General features: G+C 34.8%; 1 protein-coding gene across 1 annotated transcript; it reads left to right on the top strand.

The window, feature by feature from the left end:
* The first annotated feature begins 9,076 nt into the window (after positions 1–9,076).
* Positions 9,077–9,526, top strand: LOC109193776. Its single transcript, XM_019344589.1, has one exon. The coding sequence runs from the start codon at positions 9,077–9,079 to the stop codon at positions 9,524–9,526; it is 450 nt and encodes a 149-aa protein (XP_019200134.1).
* The last annotated feature ends 7,072 nt before the right edge of the window (positions 9,527–16,598 follow it).

Raw genomic sequence — 16,598 nt, 5'->3', positions numbered from 1 at the left:
ATGTTTAATTTGTGTGCATTTTTTTCATTTGGGCGAGTCACTTCGTGTCACTAAATCAAGGTCATTCACAAATATTATATAGACGTAAAAATTTATGTTTTGAATAATATGATGGTGATCATGAGAGTGAAAATTTTGATGCATCATATATTTGTCTAATAATTTTACATTTTTTCAATTACACTTATATTGAAAAATATTATATATTTCTTAAAAAAGTATTTTTTTTTTTAAAAAAAAAAACATTATATGCTTTGTTTTCAAAGTATTACATTTCTCATTGAAAAATATTATATATTGTTTAAAAAAATATTAGGAAAATGGTTCAATAAACTTACTATAAACAAAAAAAGCAATTAGGTTATTAAATTATTAAAAAAAAAAAATTGCAAGAATATGATTATTGTGGGGAAGATGAATTAAGATGTGAGCTACACTTAAAACGTAACTTTCAAAGACAAAAACATTAATTCTTGGCATAGTAAATTTAAATGTTTAAAAAGAAATTTAGTTGTCCAATTAAATAATGTCACATTAAGAAGGAAAGATTGGAAGAAAAATATAAGGATGAATATAATGTAGCATTATAGATTATTCTTATAATTAATTAACTAATAAATACACAATAAAAAAATATTAAATTAATTCCTAAAAGTTGAATATAATAAATAATGGCATGTAACAATAATCCCAAAATAAATGGAGCCAAATATCAGTACTATCTATAAACTTGAGTGGCATTTACAATACTTGTTTAGGCAATAATAGAAATTTATGTAATATTCAATAAATTCAAATGAATGAGAGTTCACGGTATAATTAATTTGCATGCACTACATACTGTGAAAGAGCTGAGTTATAAGAACACACAAATTAAGACCAGTACAGTGTTCCACAATTGATTTCAGAGAAGACTTGTATGATTAATTTGTAGCGTCAAAAGGGTTGTAAGAAGACTCGAAAAACCAGTCTTCCACGGCTGCCCGCAATTATATTTGGATCAAAAAAGTTATATACACTAAATTTGAAAGCAACTTAATTAATTATATAGACGTTTCAACGTGAGCTTCACTTTGGAGTGTATAACACTTTGATTCTCAGTCTAGTGATTCTTTACATCATCAAAGAAACACTATTCACTTAGGAGCTGAGTGCATAATAGTATAGTGTTAAATAATCATTTATGCGCTGTAACTTAAATGCGGAAGCACAATTAACAATGATCGCATGTAAATCAAATCAATCAACTAAACAATATAATGTTCATGATCATAGACTTTTAATTAAATAGGAAAGATAGGACTTACTTGGTTCCATTGAAGATGTAATCTCTAAATTGAATGAATCAAGAATATAATGCTTCACCTCTCTGATCCGTATACCTTATTCACCTCCTGATGATACGGAAACTAGAAGACTTAGAGATTTGAAACCGTTAAGATCCCTAGAGTTTTCCTGGGTATTTATAGATGTGATGAGAAACCATCTTTCAAGAGGAATGGGGAACCTCCTTTAGGAATAGAAATCCCTTTAGGAATGTGACCTCCTTTTAGGAATAGAAATCCCTTTAGGATTGTGAAACCCATAACCTTATCCATTATACATCTTTTAACCCTTATAAACTTAAATTTTAACAGAATGAGAGGGAGGGAATTTCACCCAGTAATTCCGCCTTTACACATCACTAATCATCAACGTGAGTACCTTATGGAATTACAACCTTTATTATATAAATCATTGTTAGGAAATAATTGTTTCTAACAGTCTCCCACTGATTCATATGAGCATGACACCTTAATTATATGAATCAACGTTAGGAATAAATTATTTCTAACAATCTCCCACTTGATTCATATATGCGTGACTTTACAATTTTCAATCCTTAATTTGAGCTCACTTAATATGAAAATGTAAAAGTCACCACCTTATCGAACTTTATTAACCGAATCATGGCGGTTACAGGCCTGACATAGCGTCCCGCTCCCTTCCATGTATCACAGTTAATAAGAATTCGAACCATAACAATAAGGTAAAATCCGAAAGTACCTTATTCCTTATGTCTTAAACAAGACCATTGTTATCACTTCTGAATTATGCATAAGTAAGTGATCAACATCAACCATAACAAAATCAAAACCTGAATAGATATCTAAGAGTATCATCAACCTGATGTGCTATCAAACATAAATCCATACATGTATGGCAGAGTTAACCGTTATACAAGGACTTTACCAGTATGCCCATCCTCCCAACATGGCCAATGAAGGTCATGGGCGCCAATCCCTTAGTCAACGGATCCGTGATCATAAAATCGGTGCCAATATGCACTATTGATACTCTTTTGATTTTGTACCTTCTCCTTAACAGACAGAAATTTCAAATCCATGTGCTTGGCACCGCTAGTATATCTGTCGTTCTTTGAGAAAAACATAGCTGCTGTATTATCATAATGAATCCTCAATGGTTTGGCTATAGTGTCGACAATGCCCAAACCATAAATGAAATTACGCAACCATGATATATTATTGAATTGTAGCCTCAAAGCATGCTACAAATTCTGCCTTTATAGTGGAAGTAGCAATGACAGGCTCCTTCACACTCATCCAAGATATTGCTCCATGAGCAAGTGGAAAAAGATATTCGAATGTGGATTTTCGGGTATCCAAACATCCGGCATAGTCTGAATCCGAATAACCTATAACCTTCAGGTTATTCGTTCCTTTTATAGGTGAGCATGTGGTCCTTAGTGCCTTGTAAGTATCACATGACCCTCTTTTGCAGGTTTCCAGTTTATATCTTTCTAAAACTTTGTTAATGTGAGTCTTCTAGGATAAACCTAAAATCCCATGTGATCTATCACAGAATATTTCTTATTCCAATCACATATGAAGTCTCACCCATATCCTTCATTTCAAAGTTCTTAGAAAGATATTCCTTAACATCACGCAACATCCTTTTTATTATTAGCAGCAAGAAGAATGTCGTCAACATGTAATACTAGGATTACAAACTTGCTTCCATTAAACCTTTATGTGGATACACCGATCAACAGTGATCTCTACAAAACCAAATGACAATTTCAAGTACCATTGTCTAGAAGCATGTTTTAATCCATAGATCGACATCTTCAATCTACATACCAGATTTTCCTTTCCTGTGGCCATGAAGCCTTGCGGCTAATCCATGTATACTTCCTCTTTTAATTTACCATTCAGAAAGGCAATTTTAACAACCATTTGGTGGAGCTCAAGAACAGAATGAGCCACCAAAACCAAAATAATTCTCAAAGAGAATTATTATCATGTATGGCTTGGTTAAATGAGACTGGATAATTATCAATGCTCAAGTCACTTTCATGCTCAAGTGCATAAACAATGAATGGCTGATCTTTTCTATCTAGTAGATCTCCTTAATGCCACTTCCTGCTGAGATTTCACTTGATCATCATCTTGAGTTTCAACCTCATCTTCATTTACAATAGCTTCCTCATGTGGAATTTGAGCATCTAGTTGTTGTTGTTCCAAAGTATTTCCATAAGGCTACACTGCACTGCAGCAATAGAAACAACAACAGGAAAAAAGATCACTTGATGAATCTGGAACCATTAATGACTCCTTAATCTCAACATTACGAGCTCCCACACTCCCACTGACTTCGCCATTTTAAATGAAGCGAGCATCACCAGACTCAACAATCCTCGTACTTATGATTAGGACAATAAACATGTACCCTTTAGACCTTTCTGGATATCCAATGAAATAACCACTAATGGTTCTGGATTCCAATTTATTTTCATGTGGATTATATATCATCACTCCAGCTTGACAGCCCTAAATGTGAAGATGCCTCAAACTAGGTTTCCTTCTTGTCCACAGTTCATAAGGTGTTTTTTAAAATAAATAAAAAAATAAAAAAATAAAAAAATAAAAAAATAAAAACAACCTTACTAGGAACCCTATTGAGTAAGTATGTTGTTGTCTTTAATGCATATATCCACAATGAAACAAGCAATGTACAGTTATTGACCTTACTCATAACCATATCCCTTAGAGTACGATTTCACCTTTCTTTCACACCATTTTGATGTGGTGTGCCTAGCATTGTGTATTATGCACAAAATGCCCTTAGATTCGAGGAATTTCTTTAAATGGGTCAAGAATTTGCCCAACTTTTGATGTTTTCCCATAATACTCATCACCTTTATATGATCTAATTGTCTTTACCTTTCTATTTAGCTGACTCTCAACTTCAAATATGAATGTCTCTAGGACATCCACAGACTGAGATCTTTCACGCAGTAAATAGATGTAATAGTACCCAGAATGATCATCAATAAAGGTAATAAAGTATTTATCACCGCCCTAAGACGGAACATCCTAAAAATACCACAGATATCTGTATGTATTAAATCAAGTAATCATGAGCTTCTTGTGGCTGAGTGTACTGATACATGTCTGACTTGCTTTACCTTTATGCAATCGACACATGCACCATTCCAGTCAATAAAATCCAATTGAGACAAAATTCCAACTTTAATAAGTCTCAATATCCTTAATAAGTCTCAATATCCTTTCTTTGGATATCTGACTAAGCCTTTTATGCCACAAATCAGTGGAAGATTCTTTTGGCGCACTCCTTTTAACACAAACATCACATTAAACAAGGAATTAACAAAGACATCATTAAGATTGAAACAGTATAGTGTATCCAACAAAACACCAGAACCATAAAGGGTTTTGTTGATACGAACATTTGTCTCCGTTCTTAAAGTAAAAACCCAATGTTTCCAACCTAGCTGTTGAAACAAGATTTCTAGAACAATTTGGAACATACAGACAATTCTCAAGATCAAGGCAAAAACCTGTATCCAGCTTAATTTTGTAAGTTCCAATACCTTTAATTCTAGCTTTCATGATGTTCCCATGAAAAGACACTTTTCATTTTCCCTATGAGGTTGAAACATAAAAAATCTTACTTAATGTGCCCAGGTTTGTTACGGAAATAGCATTGGATTCAAGATTGGATTCAAAGCATACTTAAACTGAGTGTATACTTTTCATTCCATCCAAGCTTTCCTCTTCAGGCATTCAGCCTTCTTGTGCCCAGGTTTGTTACGGAAATAGCATTTCTGCACTTTCTGAACATTACCTTGCACCTTCATAGGATGCTTGACCTTCTTTTTTAAACTTGCTGCTATTACCACTGACATTAAAACTGTCACCATTATAGCGTGATATTATAGTGTTCACTGCGAACATTTATCTCACATATCAATTGCTTTGAGTAACAAACCTTTATTCAGACTATAATTTATAGACCTTAAGTTTGCATTTAAATCCGCCTTTGGGTCAAATTTAAATACAATGTCAATTTACCGACATGCATCATTCACACATACTTGAATGAGACTATTCATCAAGTTTCAATTTAATATATAGGCCATCTTTGGACATGCACTACATATTAACAAAACAAGAATCATAATCTCCTAAATTGTCATTAATCACATGTCTGATCTACCTTTGGGCAACCGCTAGAACCATGTGTTAATGATCACAAATGTTTATCAATCCTTTAGTGTCATTCAACGATGCAAAATACTTGTGTACGATAAACATTTGTAAACATAAATAATCATTTAGCTATTTCCTTGAGTGGGCCACTTTGGTGACTAACACACTCGCCTTATGCTAATAATTTATTTATGTGAATAAACTTTAATTTATGTTGCAAACATAAACATAAATGATCATTTAGCTATCATCATGAGTGGGCCGCTTTGGCGACTAACGCACTTGCCTTATGCTAATAACTCATTTATGTAAGTAAACCTTGATTTATATATATGTTGTAAACATAAACATAAATGATTATTAGCTATTACCTTTAGTGGGCCGCTTTGGCGACTAACGCACTCGCTTTATGCTAATAATTCATTTATAAACATATATATAAACTAATAGTGGATATAACCTCCAACCATAATTGATCCCAAATGAGCTTATAATTTAAAGCAAGTCCTTAATGCCTTAAATAAACCAAACAGCTCAAATATAAACCCAAATTAAATGAGCCTAGAATTTAAAGCAAATCCATAATACTTTAAATAACCCAAATAGACTCAAATATAAACACAAATTAAATGAGCCTAAAATTTAAAGTGACTCCATAATACTTTAAATAAACCCAAATAGACTCAAATATAAACACAAATTAAATGAGCCTAAAATTTAAAGTGACTCCATAATACTTTAAATAAACCCAAATAGACTCAATTTAATTGTCCAAACAAAATAAACCTTAATTTATATGTCGTTCTCTTATAACATATAATTCATGATTTGATAGAGACAAACCATATAACATATGAATCATATACCGTACGAACACAGTACAACTAACATGATTCCATATGATTCAATTCCAAAAACATATATATATTACAGTATATACATACACGTATGACATATATGTGATGCTTGGAAGAAAACAAAATTGCATTACATGTCTGAACAGTACGTACATAGCCTTGAATTGTACATACATAGCTTGATGCCAAACATTGCCAATCAACATATAGTACGTATATACTTATATATGTTGATCCATTTGATTCAATTCCAAAACAACATTCACATACATATATGCATATGAGTTACTTCCCAGAGAACAATACATTGCACATTAATTCCAGATTCCCAGACATTTGATTCCAAATCAACAAATTGATTTTGATTCCATTAACAATTTCATACAGACAGTATGTATACGAATGGGTTTTAACAGAAACAAGGCAGTACTATACGTACCCATCAACAACGAACTGTACAATCACATGTACATACACACGTATAATATTAATTCCATAATTATATGTGTACAGTTACGAGAACACTTGACATGGATAATAATCAACAACCCATAATCAAATAAACCTTATAATTAAAAAATCCCCAAATATCATGAACCCTAATTTTAGTGATTAATCAATTTACAAGCAGACTCTGATACCAAATATTAAATAATCCTTTATGCGCTATAACTTAAATGCGGAAGCACAATTAACAATGATCGCATGTAAATCAAATCAATCAACTAAACAATGTTCATGATCATAGACTTTTAATTAAATAGGAAAGATAGGACTTACTTGGTTCCATTGAAGATGTAATCTCTAAATTGAATGCATGAATCAAGAATATAATGTTTCACCTCTCTGATCCGTATACCTCATTCACCTCCTGATGATACGGAGACTAGAAGACTTAGAGATTTGAAACCGTTAAGATCCCTAGAGTTTTCCTGGGTATTTATAGATGTGATGAGAAACCCTCTTTCAAGAGGAATGGGGAACCTCCTTTAGGAATAGAAATCCCTTTAGGAATGTGACCTCCTTTTAGGAATAGAAATCCCTTTAGGATTGTGAAACCCATAACCTTATCCATTATACATCTTTTAACCCTTATAAACTTAAATTTTAACAGAATGAGAGAGAGGGAATTTCACCCAGTAATCCCGCCTTTACACATCACTAATCATCAACATGAGTACCTTATGGAATTACAACCTTTATTATATAAATCATTGTTAGGAAATAATTATTTCTAACATATAGATTGCAGATATATCAATAGAAACTAAAGCTTTGCACCAAAAAAAATAAAATAAAATAAAATATATAAAGAAACTAAAGCTGTGCCGCATTGTCTATACGACATTTGTGTAGTTGTAGCTTTATTTTTTTGCCAATAAGCTGGGATCAAAAGTCCAAAAGGTCAATATATAGTGTATGAATAAATATTCTTGCATCAATTATTGAAGGGTTATATAGTGTGTCTAAATAAATAAATTATATATATATATATATATATATATATATATATATATATATATATATATATATAGTCGGTTTCAGGTGAGAACCTGTGTATTGTTTGGTGTGAATTGGTGAACTCCTATCTACCGTTTAAATGAGAGATCATACAGTTGAGATGTTTGGAGTGGTGCAGTAGTGAAGGTGCAGTTGTGCAATGGTGGTATACTAAGTGATTCTCACCCTCATCCTTAACAACCTGTTTGGTTGGAGGGAATTAAAATTTTACTCCTACCTAATTTCAAAGGCAAACAAATTTCTTTTGGTTGAAGGGAAATACAATTTCTCGAATTGAAATTCTCTCATTTTCACAGAATTAGAATCTCATGCTTCCCTTGGTATTTTCAATTTCGTATTTTTTGAGAAGAAAAAAAAAATATTAACCTTCTTTTTTCTAACATAAAATTGATGTTTCATTTGTTTGATCAGCTCTCCCTCTCATCGTGTATCTTCTTCTATTTCTTATCTAAATTGCATGGTTAAGTAAATTTTGGGAGCTATTAAATATGTTCTAGTGGTACAAGTTTATATCTAAAGTGAACAATCAATCTAAAAAATGTAGGTATATTCCAAATAACAACTGTATTGCATTATAGTTTTGACACAAATTTACTTGTCATTCAATCATGCCTTCCATCATCTTGATATTAATAATTGTAATTTTAATATTTAAACTTAAAAAGGAAAATTGTAATTTATGACTCTTCATAATAAGTCAATTATCAATGTCACTCATGAATTATTAATTAGTTGTGTAAATGTTGCCCCTCAATTTTTAAAACGGTACATATATTGCCCCTCCCGTACCTTATGAGAGGAAAATTGAGGGGCAACATTTACAATACGGGAGTGAGAATATATGTATCGTTTTGAAAATTGAGGGACAACATTTACACAAGTAATAATATAATTCATGAGTCATATTAATAATTGACATATTAGGGAGGGGTATAAATTACATTTTCTCTATTTAAAATTATTAAAATAAATTTAATAATAATTTTTAAATATCAACCGCCATGTTAGTAAGTAATAAGTAATAATCAACTTAGAGTTTAGGTCACTTTTAATTTGAATTGTTTAGAGAGTTAATTGTATTTTTTAAAATTAACTGATGTAATTATAATTTCATGTGTAATTAAGTGACTAATTTATCGGGGTAGGGGGACGGAGTCGTGGGTGGAGGAAAGGTTGGATAGAGCGATGGCAACGGTGGAATGGGTGGAGCTGTACGAGGAGACGGTAGTACGGAAGGTAAACACGCGACAATCTGATCACAGTGCTATTTATGTCGACAATGAGCTAAGTCCTATAAGGGCGGCCAAGCGGTCTTTTAAGTTCGAATCTGCATGGCTCCTTGAGGAGGGTTGCTCGAAGTTAGTAGACGATGCATGGCGCCAATCGGCAGGTTTGGCGTTCCAGGACCGTATAGCTCTGTGTGGGAAGCGGCTATCCAGGTGGGGTGGTGAACACTTCAGACACTTTGGGAATCGAATCAGCGAGTTGCGCCACCGGTTAGACAAGTTACAGGAGGATCGTGCACCCCAAGCAATTGAGGAATTTCTGGCTGTCGAGGGGGAGCTAGAAGTTCTGACACATCAGGAAGAGATTTTCTGGAAGCAACGCTCTAAGCAGCTTTGGCTCCAATGGTGACGCAAATACAAGCTACTTTCATAAGGCCGCCTCGGCTCGACGTCGCCGTAATTTGTTACTGCGCGTCAAAGACCCGGGTGGGGTCTGGAAAGAAGGCACTGATATGAATGATGAAATCCTAAGGTATTATGAATGTATTTTTTCGTCCAGTACAAGTAGTCCGGATCTCTTTAGTCGCGTTCGGAGACGGGTAACGGATGAGATGAATATCTCTTTGTTACAGCCGTTTACCGTCGTAGAGATTAAGGCGGCCCTATTTTCTATGGCCCCGGAGAAGGCTCCAGGGCCTGACGGCATGACGTCGGCCTTCTACCAACACTTCTGGCCGGTGTTGGGACATGACCTGGCCATGTTCATTCTTCGCTGTGTGGAGAATAAAAGTCTGCCAGAGGGACTGAACGATTCTAACATCGTTCTTTTGCCAAAAAAAGAAGATTCCGGAAAAAGTTTCTGACCTGCGCCCAATAGAACTTTGTAATGTGGTGTATAAGGTGCTAGCCAAGATGTTGGCAAACAGACTTAAGGGTAGCCTGGAAATGGTTGTGTCACCGTCTCAAAGCGCTTTCGTTCCTGAAAGGCTGTTGACGGATAATATAATCGTGGCCGGGGAAATTGGGCATTATCTGAGACGGAAAACAATTGGGGCTATGGGGTGGGCGGCGCTTAAGCTAGACATGGCCAAAGCGTACGACCGGATGGAGTGGGTATATTTGGAAGGGATGTTACACGCGTTGGGTTTTGATGTAGTATGGATTGAACTGCTGATGATGTGTGTGACTACTGTGAAATACACTATTCAGGTTAATGGCGAGGTCGTAGGCACGGTTAACCCCACACGGGGCATTAGGCAAGGAGATCCTTTATCTCCGTACCTATTCATTGTGTGTGCTGAGGGGTTGTCGATTCTGTTACAGCAGGCGGAGGCAAGGGGTGAGATTCATGGGGTGCGAGTGGCGCGGGGAGCCCCGACCATCACGCACCTTTTTCTTTGCTGACGATAGTCTTGTGTTCTTTAGGGCCAATCAGCAGGAAACTTTAAAAATCAAGGGCTGCCTGGATCTGTACTGTGATGCTTCTGGGCAACTTATCAATTTCGATAAGTCCAATGTTGTGTTCAGCTTAAACACATCGGGCGAGGTGAAAATTTGGGTATCTGATTGTCTGGGCGTAAATGTTGCAACTGACTTAGGCCGGTACCTGGGTCTACCATCGGTTCTGGGTCGGAATAAAGTTAATACTTTTCGTTACATTGAGGAGAAGGTGCGGGAACGGATTGGGAACAGATAGAAGCAGCCGCTATCTTCTGGGTATTATGGACTACACGTAATGATGTGGTTTGGCGTAACATCTGGCCATCTACTACGTTTTTGCAGTCGCAAGTGGCGAGTCTAACAGCTTGTTGGGTGGCTGCGTATTACAAAGGACCTCAACGGGGAACTTGTATCGTGCATGCGGTCAACTGGGAGCCACCATCGCGTGACATGTTGAAATGCAACGTTGATGCTGCAACGTTTTCAGATGGAGCAGGCTATGGTGCTATTATTCGTGACCACGATGGCCGGTTCATGGCAGTGAGAAGCGGCCGAATAGTGGGCAGCCGGGACCCGCTAATGGTGGAAGCAATTGCGGCTAAGGAGGCGTTGACGTGGCTTAAAGCTTCACATTTTGATAACATCATCCTTGAGTCAGATTGCATTAATTTTTGTAACGCTTTCAATTCTAGTAGTACGGACTATTCGTACGTAGGTGTGGTAGTCAAGCAATGTCGTGCTATTGCAAATGACATAGGTAACGTAAATGTATGTCATGTCAAGAGAACAGCGAATCGCGTGGCTCACGAGTTAGCTCGGGCAACCGGTTCTCCTTCTGTCTCTGGAACGTGGGAATTCATCCCACCAGCCTGTATTTCTGGTTTGTTAAGCTGTTAATGAAGTTGGTTTGCGTTTTGTTTCAAAAAAAAAAAAGTGACTAATTTAACCCTTATCAATTTAAATGAATCAAATTGTGGTTATAACTAATTTGTCATCAAGTGGTGTTAGAAGGCTCAAGTCTTTGGCAGCATGTTGCAATTGGTGCTGTTGTGGAGTATATATAAGAAGGTCTTTGGCCTTTAAGTCTTCTAATTTGCATCTTGTGTTGCACCGTCAAATGGGTTATAATAAGAACTAATAAGTGTATAATTGGGAGGTCCAAAAAAGTTATGTACAGTACATTTGAAAGCAACTTATATAAACGTGAGTTTCACTTTGGAGCTGAGTATATATAACACTTTAATTCACAGCCTAGTTGCTGATGTTAAGTGTTATAAACATATAATTTAGAGGAGATAATGTTGATTCCATTTTTTACTCTCTGCACCAAACTTCCTAATATGTATGGATTCATATATATATCTAGAGCAAGATATAAAATTAAATATTTAATTTCAGATCGATAAAATCTTAACAAGCAAAACATTTTATTTAAATTTAATAAGTATTGCATTTATTCTATTATATGTGTGATAAACATCCATCTAATATTTTAACACTAATCAATAATTTAAATGAGTCAAATTTTGAATATAATTATTTTGCACCGTCAAAGGGGTAAGAAGACTCATAAAGTCTTTGGCGCTATGCCTGTATAGTAGCAATTGAAAACTCCAAGAAGCAACTGTAATTTGTAAGTATATCATTATTGGAGAGGTTGATATAACTTAAGGCGTGAGCTTCACTCTGGATGCTAAAATTTTGATTTCTAGCATAAGCTAGTTGATGAACAAGAAAGTAATGTTTTGGACATTTGTTACTAATAAAAAGACTTAGAGACAAGTCTTCCATATGAATTAGCTAGTTTTAGAATCATTTGGTAAATAAATATATAAAAATGTATAACACACACACACACACACACACACACACACACACACACACACACACACACACACACACACACACACACATATATATATATATATATATATATATATATATATATATATATATATATATATATTAAATTTCATATTTTAATACATGGACAATGATCTTTTTAGTTTTTAATTAATAACAAAACTAAAAAAATTAACATGATAATGAGTATCAAAACTCATAGTAAGGTGCACAAGTCCTAACCAAACACCAGGAATAGTAGTTACTAATTTCTAAAAGTTTAATAATGACATGCAACAATATCCCTAAAAAAAAAAAAGGAACCAAATATGATAGATCACTATGTACACTATGTACCCTAAAAATAACAATATCCCTAACTTGTTATGGTTAGTTTTTTAGAGAAACACCTTGAATTGGTACACCCCATTGGGGCATTGGAGTACAGTACAATAACATTTAGACTTTAGAGACAAGTTTTCTTACTGATGATGCATCAAAAATGTGGTATCATTAATTTGCACCATCAAAAGGGTTGTAAGAAGATAAAAAAAAAAAAAAAAAAAAAAAAAAAAAAAAAAAAAAAAAAAAAAACCAGTGTTCCACACCAGCAATTATATTGGCCTGGGAAGGTCCAGAAAAATGAAGCACATTTGGAAGCAACTTATATAGAGGGTTAGACGTGAGCTTCACTTTAATTTGGAGTGTATAAGGTACGTACACTTTGATTCTCAGCTTAGTTGTTGATGTTTAGGATTTTTGTGCAATTAACATTCTCCATCTCCCTATGTAGGACTGATTTTTATTAGAAAAATGAGCACATACAAAAAATGAAGGTGTTGCTTAGAACACCACTTGAACTATTGTGATCTCTGGTAAAATATTTGTAAAATCCCTTTCCTTTGATAGCAACAGTGAAACTTCTTGCAATAGTTGGACGACATTATATTGTGGATTAGAATTCAGAACATAACATTGCTATCATTGCAACCAACACCAATTGTTGTGTCGTGTCCTTTTGGAGTTGAGAGTCGAGGGTCTAAAAGATCCCTCAAAAGCATTTCATCAGGCATCAGTTGCCGAGGATGAGGATGAAGAAATGCATGTAATGAAGTCATCAGGATGTTTCCCCATAATCACTTCTAGTGTTACCATTCCAAAGCTATATATACACATCACATTTGTTGTTTACCTCCATAGTGTAAGCTCACTCTACAAATAAATGCCCAATATATTAGAGCTGATCTAAGGTCAAAAGAAAAGAGAATAACAAGGAAAAAGAGTGCACCTGGAGCGTTATATCCAATGGTTCCAGCAATTGCAGTCCAATTTGATGAATCAAGGCTCAAAAATCTTGCTGTCCCAAAATCTGATACATGAGCTTCGTGTTCAGTCCATTATATATGAATTCGATTTGCAACGAAATAATTTGTATATGGCAATTATAATTGAAAAATGGTGTCGAACATCAAAGTCCCATTTTATATTTCTTTGAGGATCGGAACAAATATGGAACCAGGCGGGCATGGATGTATCCGCAACAAGCTTGAAAGGAGCCCGCGGGGAAGGATACATACATCTTGCAGCTGTACATTGTCTGTAAATGCATAAATGTTATCAGTGAAAATATGAAAAATTATAGACATGCAAGAGATGAGCAAAACCTCGAACAGAACTCAAGATATAACTCATGTAAGATTAGGATTTATAATCAACCTAACATGACTGGGTGGGGTCTTACCACCTTCATTAACTGCACTTCATAACAATTTGTTCACAACAAGACGTTTCAAGATTTCCTAATTCCTTGTTCCAAACTGCAATTTCTAGTAAATGTCCATAGTTTTAGACCAAATAAAAATTGTAGAAAGCTCTTAAATTGATGCTTGCGAGTAGTATCTAAAGCGTAGGAAACAAATATATCAACAACCAAGTTAGAATAAGTATCGGTTGATGATTTACAATTACATGTAGTTAAGTTGATTGGAATACTCAAGTACGTAACTACAAATATATATAAAGGTTAAAAAAATGATGGTTTAGTATAGTACAAACTTACCTTGAATGGCATAAAAATTCATGTAGTTTGAAACTCAAGACCTAACAACTGGCTTAATGTGATCTCAGGGGAAAATTGGGAAAATCCCTTTCCTTGGATAGTAGCATAAAAACTTGTTCCATTGTTGGCCTACATTGTGGATTGGGATTCATACAAGAAACTGCTATCTTTGCAACCAACACGAGTTGTTGTGCGTTGTATCTTTTTTGAGTTGGCACTCGAAGATCTAATAGATCACTAAAAAGCATGACATCCATTGTTGAGATTGAGGATGAAGAAAAGCATATAATGAGGTCACCAGGATGTTTTCCCATAATCATTTCTTCAAGTGTGCTTATCTCATTTGAAAAACTTCTGAGATCATGCCACATTTCATCATCTTGCATGCCTAATGTATGAAACTTGTTCACGGCCACAATATTCTAGCCGGTAGGTAACTCGGCCCTAAACACACTTCCATGCCCTCCTACACCAATGCAATAAGTTATGTAGAAAGCTAAGCCCCATATATAACTCAAATATAATAGATGCTAGCTAGCTAGTCAAAGAATTTAATTTGCACATGCTTAATTAGACTAGTCAATATAAAATGTTCAAGCACAAACCATATGGTGGTGCTCCAGCTCAGATTCAATCTGCCCAGCCTCCATGTGATAGATAGGGATCAATTGGCAGGTAGGTAGGCATGAGATAACAAATATATCAGCAACCAAGTTACGTCCGTTGGTGATTTGAGTGAATTTAGAATTACATGTAATAAAGGTTTTAAAAAATGATGGTTTAGTACAAACGAACATACCTTGAATAGCATAAAAATTCATGCAGTCTGAAACTCAAGACCAAACAACTGGCTTAATGTGATCTCAGGGGAAAAATTGGGAAAATCTCTTTCCTTGGATAGTAGCATAGAAACTTGTTCCATACTTGGTCTACATTGTGGATTAGGATTGATACAAGAAACTGCTATCTTTACAACCAACACAAATTGTTGTGCGTTGTATCTTTTTGGAGTTGGCACTCGAGAATCTAACAGATCGCTAAAAAGCATGCCATCCATTGGTGAATTTCTATCCATATAGTTGTTCGTATGATAAGTACCAATTGTACCATATATGAAAAATCTCTCTTCCCTCGCATTGTGACAAGCATAGAAAACAGATTTTGATCAAGCTCCTCACATGTAATATGGATATCCATTGTTATTTCAACCACCTCCATCCCATCATGTACACATTCAAGTACAAATAATTGAGTAAATCATTGGTTCCATACTTGCATGCTACAAAAAAAATCCAAAGCATATATTCAACATTGCTTACATGTACCTAACTTCAATCAAAATGGCTCTGTAGCATAATATCAAAGAGTTTTTTTTTTTGCCAATTTGATGGCATAGCCATCTAATCTAAATAAATATACAAAACTTTCACTTCAGGAATAAAAAGTTAAGTACCTTTGAACTAGACCTTTTCCTGGAGCCATTTTCCCCATCATCAAAGCCAGCTATGTCATTCTCACCACTCAGCTGGGTAGCTGCAAGCTGGGTCGCATCACTTTCACTAGGGTCCATCGACACTATAAATATAAAACAACAAAATTCCAATTAAAGTTAGTTAAAATCAAAAAGGAAAAGTTCAAAAGATACTAACAATTACAAAATAAAATGCAAAACAAAGCAATTCATATAAAATGCCTAATTATCAAAGCAACGACAGCATTCTCATAATAGACGAAGCAGTGATATGCATACACGTATTCAAGACTTCTGCCAAGCACTAAAGCCCCATATATAACTTAAATAGATTCTAGTCAAGGACTTGTGCCCCATGCTTATCATGAAAACTAAATATATATAAAATGTTCAAGCTCAAGTCATATCGTGGTGCACCAGCTCACATTCATTCTTGTCCTCCGTTTAGTCAGAACCGCTGTCAAGTAAAGAAAAGCTTTATCTGGAAGCACAAATCCATCGTATACCTTCAATACAAGCCAATTAACAAGTTAAGATAGAAGGACAGGAATCTTTAAATGCATGTGTGTTGGTAAATTAAGAAGAGTAGAAATGAAGACTTCAATCCAAATCCTGATCCCAAGCACAGTAGTTTTTGTTTTCCACCAAATACAAATCATCATTTCTACT

This window comes from Ipomoea nil, unplaced genomic scaffold (assembly GCF_001879475.1).
Source record: "Ipomoea nil cultivar Tokyo-kokei standard unplaced genomic scaffold, Asagao_1.1 scaffold0222, whole genome shotgun sequence".
NCBI lineage: Eukaryota > Viridiplantae > Streptophyta > Magnoliopsida > Solanales > Convolvulaceae > Ipomoea > Ipomoea nil.
The sequence above is the reverse complement of the archived record's forward strand: the minus strand, read 5'-3'. Positions and strand labels throughout refer to the sequence as shown.